Here is a 14,668-nt window from a genome sequence, read left to right as displayed (position 1 = left end):
CCCATGCTTCTGGTCGGGATTCCCCAACATGGTGCTCTACGGCAGTCTGGGCCCTCTGCTCGGAGCCTCGGCTAGTCCACTGAAGCGCCGCCGAACTGACCCCTCGCTGCACTTTCTCCCTGCAGAGGAGGCCTACCAGAAGCTGGCCACCGAGACCCTGGAGGAGCTCGACTGGTGCCTGGACCAGCTGGAGACGCTGCAGACCAGGCACTCGGTTAGCGAGATGGCCTCCAACAAGGTAAGAGCATTTGTAATGGAGTTTGAGGTTACCTGTGGTTGGCTGTAATGGAGTTTGAGGTTAGCTGTGGTTGGTTGTAATAATAGAGCTGAAGGTTGGCTGTAATGTTGTTTGAGGTTGGCTGTGGTTGGTTGTAATGGAGTTTGAGGTTGGCTGTGATTGGATGTGGTGGGGTTTGAGCTTTTGGCAACCCAGCCCTGTGTAACAAAGTGACTCTGGAGCGTTATGACGATGAGCGACCAGGTGGAGCTCAGTCTGGGCTTGTGTTTGCTTTTCACACTGACTCTTAGGCTGGTGGATTAGGAGTGCAGCTTCATTCTGCCCTCTTTACATATCACTGTCTCACAAACTTCACTGTTTCGTACTTGTGAGACTTATTAAGCAACTCACAGTGGCAATGAAACCAGCATTTACCCACATTCTCTCTCAAGATCTTTTGATGCGCGTCTGATTTGTGACCTTGCTTATATACGATGCCAGGTGGCACAATTTTTCAAGCCGTGTGATGCACACATGCTCCAGCCCTCCGCACACCACCAGCAGCCGATAGCCTCCTCCAGTAATGGCACTCGGCTAGTTCTACGCCCGTGCGACGCGGCTCTGCCCGGCCGGCTGGATCTGTGTCATGCTGCTGTTTCGGTGATCCCGCTGTCAACCCTCCCCACCCCAAAGCGTTTGCAACAGTGGCGGCACTGCACTGAGCATGCTCCCAGCTGCCATCAGAGCTCGAGCACGCATGTAGCATGCTAATGAGCCTCCTCTAGCCAGCTACGCCACACCACCATGCACCATCTTTGACCCGTGAGCCACGGCACTGACGGCTCAAAGCCCAGGCCGAGCGTTCTCACAGAGGTGAGCAACTGGGAAAGGAAAAGCACCGAATGTTCATGTCTTGTTGTTTTCTCTCTCAGCTGCAACCCTGCGCCCCCCCCCCCCCCCCCCAACCAGTCTCCGTTTCCATGGTAACACACAAGGCCTGTCAGCTTCCTTTGTTAGTCCTTTGGTGGTCCATAACATGCAAAACTGCTTTATAGTCAGAAGATTACTCCCAGGACATGTTGCTTTTGTTTTTGTGAGTAAATCTTTAAAGTCAAGAACACAGCTGTTGTTTACAAATATTTTTAATAATTATTATTATTATTATATAAATATATAAAACATATAATTATATTATATATTATTAATAATAAACATTAACAAGAATACCTTGGGCAATGGACATTAATGTTTTCAGTTGCATGGTTATTCGTTGTTAGCCTTCATGCAGCTGTTAGAAAAAGATTTCTGGGCAATTTGGAACATTGTTCCTTTAAAGAAAGCAGACTGGAAGAATGTTGGCTGCATTTCTGAGGGTGCATTATAAAACTGTCCAATAAATGAAGAAATTAATGCCTTAAAGTTTAAACCAACCTCCATGCACAAAATATACACTAATTAAAAACAGAATAGCGTCCTGAGATAAAAGAAATATCAAATGTTCTCATTCTTGGGTGCCATGGTTACTTTGGTACGTTGTGCAATCCTAGACATCAGTTTCTGAGAAAGAACTGCCCTGATGGTTCGCTTTAAGACACTTAAAGTAGACTAAACATTTAGAGAGGACTTGCCTCGTACATTTGTTTACTATTATTGATTATTAGTATATTACTGATTATTATTCATATATATGAGAAACCTCTATCTTGTGCCTGGACATACCTTGACATTATTTGGATGGTGGATGCTATTCCCAGCACAGCATAAGGTCTGCTCTGATGGCGGGAGTGCAGTTTGTAGCTTTAACATGGACCTACATCATGGATCATAACTGTCCGGTTAACAGGCGTCCCTTAGTCGGGGTGTCAGATTTATAAGAGGACAACAGATAGGCCAAACACTTTGGCTAAACAGATGCACGCATAGAAGATTTTTGTAATGGAAAAGGCTTTTCTAATAGAATGTCTAGTCTAGTGAATTCCTTGACAGAAAGTGGGGGTTTGTAGGAGATGCGATCAGCCACTGAAGACTGCACTCAGACGCAGCTGCAGACTCTTTACTTTGTGCTTTATGAGGACTGTTTTCTGACTCGTGGCATTGCGTTCCAAACGGAGTTGCTATTTAGGTCTCAGTAAAAAAGGAAAGAGAGAGAAAACACATTTATTGAGAAATCGCAGCTACAAATTGTGTGACATCTTCCTATTTTGTCCCTCTTTTCCCACCAAGAATGAGTGTGTTAGCACCTTCCAGATGAAACACACACACACACACACACACACACACACACACGTATGCGCGTGCGCGCACACACACACACACACATATGCGCACGCACACACACACAGACACACAAACACTCACACAGACACACACACGCGCGTGCGCATGCACACACACACACACACACACAGACGTACACACACACACACAGACGTACGTACACACACACACGTACGTACACACACACACAGACGTACACACACACACACAGACGTACACACACACACACACAGACGTACACACACACACGCACACACACAGACACACACACACAGACGCGCGCACACACACACACACAGACGCGCGCACAGACGCACACACACACACACACACACACAGACATACGCACACGCATGCACGCACACACACACACGCACACACACAGACGCGCGCACACACACACACACACACAGACATACACACACGCACACACACATGCACACACACACATGCGCGCACACACACACACAAACGTGCGCGCGCACACACACAGACATACGCGCACACAGGCACACACACACACGCACGCACAGACACACAGACACACACACATACATACGCACGCACGCACGCACACACACACACACACACACACACACACACACATCCACCGTGACATGCCTAGGCCCGCGCTGTCTGACTGAGGCAGGCTCATCTGCTCCAGCTAAGCTGTAAACGAGGCTGTGTGTCACCACTGTCTCTGAGGGAGCACGCGCGTGAAACAGTCCCGTGTCGTGTGGTGCACTCCCCACCCAGCCGTCCCGAGACCTAAAACCACTGTCACTGCCTTAATTAATAATCCTGTCCTGTGTGTGATATGGGGTGTTAAGAACAATAGCCTGGAGAATAGATGTCAGACAGTATAGCAGCACATGTAATATGGCCCAGTAAAGACCTCTAATATGGGACAATATTCTCATAATAGAACATGTTCTATGATTTAATGATGAAACTGCTGGAAGAAAGTGAGAATCAAATACAAAGCAGGAAAAAAATATTCTTTATTGCACTAAAAACTAAATCTGTAAATGCCAATCATATACAGTGCCCACACTGTACATACATGTTGTAACATAATGCTGTATTAATACAAAAATATCTTGAATATCTCAATATTTTTGAATATTTCTGACCACTGTTTCCCTGTTGTAATTAATTTATTCAGAGGTACAGTTGGTGTATAGGAAAAGTAGCAGAAAACAGGTCCTCCACGGCCTATTTATTAACAGCAAAGGAATTCTACTGAGAATGAAAGCCAGTATTCTCAATGGCACAGAGTGCAAGATCATTAGTGTCACGAAGACCATCTGTAAAAAACTTACTCTGTACTTTTGCATTATTTGCAAACAGTTCTGTCGAAGTCTCGGCTGTGGTTTGATAAATGATAACCTTTTAAAACGAAAACAAAAAACCCATCAGAACTTGGAAGTAAGGAGAGATTACTTGAGAATCGGTCAGACTTCACCATGGAAACATAGTAGTGTGACACCTGTGGTGTCACCTGCTTTGTTGTGGGCCTGCCAAATATTTAAAGAGCAACTTTGTGTCCCTTGGGTATCCTCACATACAAATTCCAACAACACTCCACAAGAGAGAAACCAGTGAATCCTCCCTCCCGCTTGAATTTTTAATTACCTGTGATACGACAGTGATTACTTTAAGAAATCATGCCATATGGATAACTATACTGTGACCGACGCTCACACCTGATACTCCGTGGTCCTTCAGCTGTGTGGGATTGCTCTTCGTGTTTCCAAGGCTCCTATACAGCATACAGCCTCCAGAACAGACACACAGCTCTACGGAAAAAAAAAAAAGGGGGGGGGGGGGTGTTGCTCGAGAACCAAAACCCTCCCAGCCAATTTGCATATGTGCCCAATTTGACCAATCACCTGAGGCGATGTGCTCAGCCTGATCCCTCGGTTACGTCTGATTGGCAGGGCTCAGGCGAGCGGGGCGGGAAGCTGCAGTCATAGTTGCTCTTACCTGAACGGCTGTGTGAAACAGACCCTTATTTGTAAGCTGAGGGTTTTTCTCTCTTTCTGGAGCCAGCGCGACGCGAGGAGTTCGTGTCGCGCACGGAAAGATGCCGGCAGACAGCAGGATAGCTCGTTCGCCTTCCCTGTAGACTCGGATGGAGAGCGGGCAGACTTCGCACTGAGCAGCGCTGCCTCGGGTGTTGACAGGAATGCAGGACTGCACTGTGGTCTAGCTTATTGTGATCATGATATGAGAGGAAGGACCTGGCATGAGGGATATTTCAGTCACGACACGTTGAATGGCTGATGCGTGTTATTATTTTTTCAGTCTGCAGATAGGCCTTGTGATGTTTTCTGTTAGAAGGACTGGCTGGATACTCAAAATGCCTGAAGCAAATTATTTACTAACAGTTTCTTGGGGATACATAAAGGTAAAACATGAGGCTATTTGAGTTCTTGCATGTGACAGACAGACAGATAAATTTATAATGAATAATAAACAGACTTATACAGAGTGATGTATGAATTACTGATTTTTTCACTGTTTTGGTATGGCTGTATAGGCGAGTGTGCATTCTTTTATTTCTGCTATCTTTCCATCATGTCTCCTGTGCTTGCCATTGTTCTTATTTTGACATCTGCTGGTACATCAGGTTCACCTCTACCACCACCTCCACCGCCCTACCCCCCAATGCTGAACCGTATCTACCCATTCTGTCTCATTTCCCATGGGCCTCTGTATTAAAAAAAAAAAATGCAAAAGCAGGACTTTTAATTGGTAGCTGTTTCTCTCAGCCCTGGTGTGGTGTCTGTGTGTTTTATTTTAATATGGTCGACCTTTTTTGGTGGTCTTTTTGACTAGTTCTGGTGTGCCCTACACATTTCTCCTTTCTCGCGTGTGTGCTTTGGCATTGCTAACGTTGTTCTCCTACCCCGCAACCGAGCAGGTCATAGTGACCTGGTTTTCTGACTGTGAGAGACGACTGGGGCTTTGTGTGTTATGGCTCATCTGGAGGACTCAACCTTGAAGTTTCAGACCATGCGGAGGCAGACAGACATAGCAGACTTGGCCAAATATCAGAAAAAAAGGACCAGTCTGTCCAGAGTTTTGTTTTGGTCATTTTCTGGATACGTAAGGGGCACAAAGAGTGCTTCATTAAAATGCCCGTATGTCATATTCAGCTGTGTTTAGCCCCTGGTAAACTGCAAATTTATGCCTAGTATTACGTCTAGTAAACAATGAACAACAGTTAAGATGTTTGCTTGTCCATCAGCTGCCCTCAGATGCAGTTTGGTAGCCTGGGGAATCTGTGAAAAAGTTTATATGGGCTCACCTTTAACTGCAGATCTGTGCGTTTACAGTTCAAGAGGATGTTGAACCGAGAGCTGACCCACCTGTCTGAGATGAGCCGCTCTGGAAACCAGGTGTCCGAGTTCATCTCCAACACCTTCTTAGGTGAGTGGCAAAGAGACTAAACCAGTTACACATGTTTGTCATACTGTAATGGGGTGTGTGTACATGGCATTGCTGATAGAGTTCTGATCCAGGGTCAGTTTTTGATTTTGAATCCTAATGAATAAAATTGTGGATGGTGGTTCTGATGCTAAATGGGGTGTGTGTGTGTGACTGGCAAAGGCGTATTATTATACAATATGGACTGTTATATGAGAACATGGCAATCATTTATTTCATAATTGAGTGTAATCGGCTGACCTGTAACTGCACAGCTACAGTGGTATGATTTTGAGAAACGCATCTAAACCTATTAGAACTAAGCTAGTCAGTCAAAGGTTTGGGGTTCCTCAGGGCCAGTGTGTGGTGTGACTGCCTGTCACTGCCTCACGTGATCTTTACATCAGTCAAATCCATTTTTCTTACACCTTTACAAGAAGTCTCAGTGATTGAGATATTTCTGTGTGACCCATGTTCACACAAGCTGCTCTGATTTTTAGCTCGTTGTATCTATTTTCGTGTGTGTGTGTGTGTGTGTGTGTGTGTGTGTGTGTGTGTGTGTGCAGATAAGCAGCACGAGGTGGAGATGCCGTCTCCACAATCGCAGAAGGACAAAGAGAAGAAGAAGAGGCCGATGTCCCAGATCAGTGGCGTGAAGAAGCTGACACACAGCTCCAGCCTGACCAATTCCAACATCCCTCGCTTTGGAGTCAAGACAGACACAGAGGATGCACTGGCCAAGGTGTGTGTGTGTGTGTGTGTGTGGAGAGAGAAACTCTGTAGCACTGTGGTGTTTCAAGGAGTGCATTTGGGTAATTTAACTATCGTGCAAAATGCAGTAATATGCCTTTACCTACATATTATCATATGCAGAACAGTCCATGACCTCATTAATGAGTAAGCCAGAATGGATTTGTACCTTTTAAGTAGTACTCACTAAAATATAGATAACCTAGCAGTAACTGGGCACATGCAGAATTGTTTTGTTTTGGCGAGCATTTGACTTGCATCCTCCAACCTCTGATATTTGAGGAACACTTGTTTGCATCCATTCACTTCCTTTCATTCTGAGAACTTGGCTAAGTTTGGCTTTCACGTTGGACTTTAGGTTTGGCTGTATGCGTATAGCAGGTCTTCATTACGGTTGGCACATGTCTTAAAACTGCAATGTTTTTGTATTCCAGGAGCTTGAAGATGTGAACAAATGGGGCCTTAATGTTTTCAAAGTCACAGAGTTCTCCAGCAACAGACCTTTAACAGTTATGATGCATACAATATTCCAGGTACAAAACCTTTTCCCCGTTCATGTGATTTTTTTATTCTCTCGGTGTACTTATCAGTGCTGATGATTGGCTGAGGTGTTTGTCATGTTCCAATCATAGATCATCTTAATGAGATCACTGCTCCAAGGTGCCGTTCTCTCTGTGTTCATGCCCTATCTGTTTCTTTTGCCTCTTTCCCCTACAGGAGAGAGACTTATTAAAAACGTTCAAAATCCCTCTCGACACCTTTATAACATATCTGATGACCTTAGAAGATCATTACCATAGTGATGTCGCCTATCACAACAACATCCATGCTGCCGATGTCACTCAGTCTACCCACGTGCTGCTATCTAGCCCGGCTCTGGAGGTACAAGCAGCCCCGGCAGGCTCCTGAGCACGCTTTGTGTCTGTCAGACTTCTCCAGATGCAGAATCTCCTGCAGGCACGAGCCATGCACGGCTCTATCTAGGGTAGCCAGCCAGCCTGAATACCCGTTCAAAGGTTTCGAAGGTCTGTTGGTGTTCCTCACAAAGTTTGTATAACTTTGTGAAAAACACACTGAAAACAAAAATGTAGGTTTTTACTGATGATGTTTTTGCTGGAAGAACAAGCTTCAGAATAATAAACTGAGATCTGAATACTAACATCACAAATTAAACTTGCCAGCCAATTCATGAATTCAGTCTAATGTGTTTGAACCAGGAAATGATACAGTAATGCTGGAGAACTCTGGGGTGTGTGTGTGTGAGAGAGAGTGTGCGTGTGAGTGTGTGCGTGAGTGTGTATGTGAATGTGTGTGTGTGTTCACTCAGTAGCTGTAGGTCACCGCTGTGCTCTTGGAATAATATTAAATGGGGTAATTCTGATATTTGTGCTCATATTGCATCTAGTATATTGCTGTGTGTAGAGCCAGTAAATAAGATCCATTACACAGATTGCAGTCTTAGCCAGTGTGAACCTCTGTGGACTGACATCCTTTTTCCCTGTTCTTTCTGTTTCTGTATAATAGGCTGTTTTTACCGATCTAGAGATTCTGGCTGCTATTTTTGCCAGCGCAATACACGATGTCGATCACCCGGGTGTCTCCAACCAGTTCCTCATTAACACCAGTAAGTGTCCTGCTTGCCTCACTGAGCTGCTATAAGCATGTCTAGCTAACAGAGGATGAAGTTGCTTCTCAGTCAGTAGAATGTCAGCTCAACCCAGGGCCAGTTTGTGTCTCCGAGTCTGAAAATAAACTCAGCATTCAGCCCTGAGTGCTACTCTCAGAATATGAATTCTAAAATTACACTGTTGTGCAATGCTCTATGCTTTTTATGGCATCTAAAAAAATGGCACAAATATATACTTGGAGATATGTAACTTAAGTAGTCAATGGTGAGTTATAATGGAGTCACATGCACCAACTGACCTGGAAACTGAAACAGCCGGTGCAAACGATGGATGCTCTGTGGCCGTGAGGTCACGCCGAATGAGCTGCGCTCACGTGTGCTGCCATCACGCGTGGATGGTCTCCGCTGAGCCTAGTGGGACACGTCTGGTTGATGGATGCACGGTGGGGGGGGGGCCGAGATGCCAAGGCTGAACGTGGCCTCTACCTGCGGGGTGCACGCGCCACGCAGCACACGGCACGCGGCCAGCCCGGCTGGACTTAAAGCTGGTAGTTGTGTCAGCACTGGTTAGCTGTGACGTGAAAATGACACACAGCCAACAGAGAAGAGAAGCCAAAGAAATATGGTTGTGATGAAGTCAACAGTGTGTTCAGTGTTAGTCAATTTTGGAATTAATATTAAAATAATATTGCATATTTATTTAGTATTAATAAACATACAAGATAAGCCAACTAGAAAAAGCCAACATAACGTTAATGACAGACAATTAAACAAGCCAACACCACAAAGGTTTTAGAAAGGAACAACATATGATAATGACACACAGGCGAACGTGACTCACACGCCACCTGTGTGGGGCAACAAACCAAAACATACATGCGCTACATAAAATCACAACATAAACAGAAGTCCATGTGGACACCACCGCCGGCAGACAGAGACCGTTGCCAGGGAGACACCGTCACGGTACCCATCACCAAACGCACACCTCCCCCGCGCAGACCACAACCGGTACACACGGGTGCTGATGGCCAGGCAGGGAACCGTGGCCACACCGCACCACCCACAGACCGGAGCATGGTAAACACCACACTACGCAGGGCTCTGGGCACAGCAAGCCCGCGCAGCACAGGGGCATGGGAAACACCGCGCAGTGCGGGGCTTGTCGGCTGCTGGGCTCACGGCCCCGCTATGGACGGGTGTTCTGTCATGGGTGCAAAACATGCAAAAAATAAAAAAGAAGAAGAAGCAAGCATAAGACTCCAACTGAAGACTTTAATGAAATGAAACTGAATATAAGCATGCACAAAAAGAAAGGGGAAAAAAAACCAACGTAACGCTAATGACAACCGGAACAATATAATAACATAACAGCACACAGGTGAGGGGCGTGGCATGAAACCAAAACATGCATCACGCACAACATAAACAAAAGGCCACGTGGAGGCCGCTGGCAGGGACACAGTGTCACAACAAGGGGAGCTAGGAGGCTTTCCCTGATCTGTGTCTTATTCCGTGTTTCCTCTGGCTCTCTCTCTGGCTCTCTCTCTCTCTCTGTATCAGACTCTGAGCTGGCTCTGATGTATAACGACTCATCTGTACTGGAGAACCATCACCTGGCAGTGGGCTTCAAACTTCTCCAGGAGGAGAACTGCGACATCTTCCAGAACCTCACCAAAAAACAGAGGCAGTCACTGCGCAAGATGGTCATCGACATCGTGAGTTGCGAAGGATTTACCTGCAGCTGTAGTTACTCTGCCTGTTTCATGCATATGCGCAGCATCTCAAAGAGCACTGCGTGTCCTCACTGTGGTTCCTCTTCTCTCTGCAGGTTCTGGCAACAGATATGTCAAAACACATGAATTTGCTTGCAGATCTGAAAACCATGGTGGAGACCAAAAAAGTGACCAGCTCTGGTGTTCTGCTGCTGGACAATTACTCAGACAGGATACAGGTTTGTTGTCCAGACAGTGCAGGAAAAATATATGGAAGTTTACATGAAAACATTTTTAAGACATTATTATTATTGTTATTATTATTATTATTATTATTCCCAAGTATGTAATAATGCAGTACATTACAATTATAAAGATGCAGTATATTACAGTTAAAAAAATATATAGTCTGAGCCCTCAAAAAAAAAAAAAACCTCGAAACTTGAAACATTTGATAGTCATTTGTCCCAAATTGTACAAAGGCCAGAAAGGAGGGTTCTCTCATGACACGGTGACACGTTTTGTCTCATCTGCATGTTTGCTTGTTGCATTCTTTTTGGAACACAATTTCACCTCCCCTATCGGTCTGTAGAGACGTTGATGTGGGCCATGTTTGCGAGGGTCACGGGTCATGTGTCGCAGGTGCTGCAGAACATGGTGCACTGCGCTGACCTCAGTAACCCCACCAAGCCCCTGCAGCTGTACCGCCAGTGGACGGACCGCATCATGGAGGAGTTCTTCAGCCAGGGCGACCGCGAGAGGGAGCGCGGCATGGAGATCAGCCCCATGTGCGACAAGCACAACGCCTCTGTGGAGAAGTCCCAGGCGAGTCCGCTCAGACCTGACAGAGGGAGGGATGGAGAGGTGGACGGATGAATGGATGGATGGATGGATGAGATTGGAAGTGGATAAAGGAACAGAGGGATTGAATATCTTGCACAGTATGTGATCGGTATAGTGGAAAGTACGTCTTTGAGGTGTATGTAGACGAGGATATCCTTTTAAATCTTGAATCAGTGTGTTGCCATGTTGATCGATTTTGTTGGTTGCTTGTATGGCATATGTTACTGCTATTTGTGGTGCTAGGGGTGGCTGAGCCCTGCTGAATGTCTGTGTTGAATCCCCCACTAGGTGGGCTTCATTGACTACATTGTGCACCCCCTGTGGGAGACGTGGGCAGACCTGGTGCACCCCGATGCCCAGGACATTTTGGACACACTGGAGGACAACAGGGAGTGGTACCAGAGCACCATCCCACAGAGCCCGTCCCCCGCGCTGGACACGAGCACCGAGGGTCGTCGCGCCGCCGGCCAGGACAAGTTCCAGTTCGAGCTCACACTGGAGGAGGACGGCGAGTCGGACACGGAGAAAGACAGCGCCAGTCCCCCGGAGGAGGAGGAGGAGGAGGAGGAGGAGGAGCAGGAGGAAGAGGAAAATAGCTGCAGCGACTCTAAGACTCTTTGCACGCAGGACTCGGAGAGTACGGAGATTCCTCTGGACGAGCAGGTGGCAGAGGGCGACGAAGTGGCTGAGGACCAGAGAGATGAAGAGGGTGAGATATCGGAACCCTGCGTCTTGGAGGAAGAGGAGGACGAGGAGGAAGAGCAGGACACTGCCAATACGTAACAGTGTGACATAGCACCTGGACTTCTTTTCTACTAGAGACGTGAGCCACATATCTAGGTTAAGCTGGGGGGGTTTTAGGTTTCCTCCTCCTTTCTTATGTTTTTTGCTTTTTGGGGGGGTCTGTTTTATGCTCTGTGTACCTTTTCCACCATCATCTTTTCTTGCTGTGGTTTTCTTCTTTTTCTTTAGTCATAACTAGTGCCGTTGAAACCATTTTCGCACTCAGGAAAGTCTTCTCCAGTTACTCTCTCTCACGGGGGAGATGGACAGAGCAACTTGCATTTGTCTTTTACCTGATTTTTTTGTGTGACCATCTTTTGTGTACTGTCAGTGCTCCAGTTTCTTAACTGGGGCAGTTTTGAAAAATAGATTAATGTAGTTTGAAAAAAAAAAAAAAAAAAAGAGTATTGCAGTTTAGTTTGCCAAAAAAAACAACTTACCAACAAACCATCTGTTTTTTTTCACTGCGTTTAATATGGTTTAAAAGGAGCTTCACTGTATGACACCACGTGAGGTTTGTGGCTTGGAAGGTCACGACAAACTGCGAAGGCTTTTGCTTCCCGAATACTTGATCTCTCCATTCCTCTAGTTGGTGTTTGGCCACTGAAGCACATGGCCTAGACGGACTAACCAAAGGAAATGAAATTCACACACAGCACAAGAAAATTTGAACTGATTAAAATTTGCAATCGGCAACTGCCAAAGATTTTTTTTTTTAGTAGTATACGGTGTAAGTGTAACATCTTTTATGTTACATTACATTACCTTGCATTCCATTCCAGTACAGTACATGGAAAGAGTGTTCTGCCTGGCTCTGCCATTCAGTTACGCATCTGACCAAAATCTAGCTGATCTTGAAATTTTAATAAAAACGTGTTCGTTTCATTCCACCACCCTTGCCTACATCAGCCTTAAACATTTCGTCGCCTGTCAAACGTGTGCACAATGTCTGCAGTGGATTAAACAAGGCAACCTGCTGCAGCTGCTGACCTCTGCTGGTGGTGTCGCGTTATGGGCGTATCAGGGTGGTCATTTCCTGTTCCGAGCCCACTGGTGCCAGGACTCACTCTCCTGGCTCGTATGACCAGCTTCACTTCATAATGCTGATGTTCCTCTCGTTTCTGTCCCAGTGTTCCTCACCCTTCCTCACCCTTGCGTGGTCTAGCGGCTTCCACCCAGACTTCCCTCACGCAGTGTCCGGGATGTGTCCGGTCTCGCTGGTTTACTGGGTGAGATCCGTGTTTGACTCCTCACGTTCCCCTTGCCAAACGTTGGCCCCGTGTGAATCTGAGCAACGTCATACTCGGGCCGCGTCAACACACCTGTTAGGTTATTCTGCCGTTACGATACTATTTATTATTCGTTTTATTTGTCAAGATTTCTTTGATGTGCTTGTACCATGTTGAAGTCCTCTAGTCAGACCGTAGCATCAGAGTTGTGGGCTTGGTGGTCAGCATACCTAAATTAGTTTTGAATCACGTATGCAGTAATGACATATACTCCTTTGTATAAAGTGGTGGATGAATCCGCTGCCTTTCAGATGGTCCTCACTTTGACGTTTACTTTATATTCTCCGGTTTCTTTCTCATTGCCAGGTTACACCCCACGTTCGTCTTCTTCCCGATTGCCCTACTGCTTTTATAATTTCTCTGTTTACAAACACGTATTTATTAGTGTTGTACAGTACATATTGTCATTCTTACCATATTGTAAATGATTATATCATCCCTAATGGTGATGGTGTTGCTGTATTATGGAACTCTTATTGAGAGGATGTTTATTATTCGTATTCGGTATCTAAAGGATCAATTTGTAAACATCGCCTAAGAGATTGCTTTGTGCGGGGACTTGGAAAGATCCTGGTTATTGTCACGTATTTTTTTAGCCAGAGGGTTGTGCCTTAATGAAGCTTTTCATTTGGGGGGGGGGGGGGGGGTCCTTCTTGCTGCACTAAAAGAAACTACTGGCTGGAAATTGACCTTTGTTTTTCAGTCTTTTTTTTTTAAATTATAATTATTATTATTATTATTATTCATTCTTTTAAATGTAAGGTATAAATCTACTCTTTCACAACAGACTTTTGTTTTTAGTTGCGAGCTGTGGATAAAACAGGCCAGTAATGGGGCGGGGCTGACGGGGGGCTCACGCATTTTACTGAGAGAATCTGATGACACACAAGGCTCCGAACAGGTGTGGTGTTCTTTCCTTCTTGATTTTAACCTTAAACCAGATTAGGATCTTTATGCAAAGTGTCGATACATGGAAATATGTGATACATGAATGTGGGCCAAAGTCACGTGAAGATGTAGCTCTGTAGGGGTTTTTGTTGTTTGTTTAAACTGTAGGGAGACTGAATGAGTGCGAGATCCGAGGCCCGATTTGGGTTCACTTCTCTTGTCTAAGAGCAACTGATTAGTCTCCATCTCATCTTTGTGGCATTTGTTTGACAGAAACACAACAATCATGTTAAAACATTACCAACATCCACAGCCGTTACTGACATCTGTAACATTATATATATATATATATATATATATATATATATATATAGATAGATAGAGAGAGAGAGAGAGAACAACATTTTAGCATTTCTATTGGGGACGCTGGTTGGGTTTGTTTGTTTGTTTTGATAAAGGGGTAGACTGTTTGTAAACTCTGTTCCTACCCCTGGAGACTAATTTTGACACATACTGTAGATTCCCAATTACCCTCTAAAGGACAGAATTAGTGGCTCCTCTTCTTTTTTGCCATCTTTTTACATCATAAGAAAAGCTAAAAAAGATATTTAGGGATAACTATTTTTTTGTTATGTGACTTGAATGCCAACTTGTCTGGAGGTTTCACAAGACAAATGTAGTTGTTTATTGGATTCCTTATTTATGGCAGTCTATTGGATAGAACTGTAGAATAAACCTTCTGTAAAAAAAATAAAAAATAAAATAAAAATAAAAAAAGTGAAAATCAAATAAAAAAATGTTTTATATGCACCAAAATAAACAAAAGCATGGGTTGACTCCATACTTC

At 45.0% G+C, this 14,668-nt stretch overlaps 1 protein-coding gene across 12 annotated transcripts in view; it reads left to right on the top strand.

Moving 5' to 3' along the window:
* pde4d (phosphodiesterase 4D, cAMP-specific) overlaps nucleotides 1–14,655 on the top strand; it is a 106,395-nt gene extending 91,740 nt beyond the window's left edge. For 10 of the 12 annotated variants that reach the window (XM_081707843.1, XM_035521852.2, XM_081707842.1 and 7 more), the window contains 10 exons: nucleotides 126–238; nucleotides 5,836–5,929; nucleotides 6,493–6,668; nucleotides 7,111–7,209; nucleotides 7,394–7,558; nucleotides 8,201–8,300; nucleotides 9,867–10,021; nucleotides 10,135–10,257; nucleotides 10,661–10,843; nucleotides 11,150–14,655. In XM_081707843.1, coding sequence (XP_081563969.1) covers nucleotides 126–238; nucleotides 5,836–5,929; nucleotides 6,493–6,668; nucleotides 7,111–7,209; nucleotides 7,394–7,558; nucleotides 8,201–8,300; nucleotides 9,867–10,021; nucleotides 10,135–10,257; nucleotides 10,661–10,843; nucleotides 11,150–11,644 — 1,703 coding nt within the window. In that variant the 3' untranslated portion in view covers nucleotides 11,645–14,655. Of the gene's footprint in view, nucleotides 1–65; nucleotides 239–5,835; nucleotides 5,930–6,492; nucleotides 6,669–7,110; nucleotides 7,210–7,393; nucleotides 7,559–8,200; nucleotides 8,301–9,866; nucleotides 10,022–10,134; nucleotides 10,258–10,660; nucleotides 10,960–11,149 lie in introns of all 12 variants that reach the window. The other 2 variants (XR_014119954.1, XM_081707849.1) reach the window with 2 other exon arrangements.
* Nucleotides 14,656–14,668: the final 13 nt, after the last annotated feature.

This window comes from Electrophorus electricus, chromosome 25 (genome assembly GCF_041902795.1).
Source record: "Electrophorus electricus isolate QZ-2024a chromosome 25, ASM4190279v1, whole genome shotgun sequence".
Taxonomy (NCBI): domain Eukaryota; kingdom Metazoa; phylum Chordata; class Actinopteri; order Gymnotiformes; family Gymnotidae; genus Electrophorus; species Electrophorus electricus.
The sequence above is the reverse complement of the archived record's forward strand: the minus strand, read 5'-3'. Positions and strand labels throughout refer to the sequence as shown.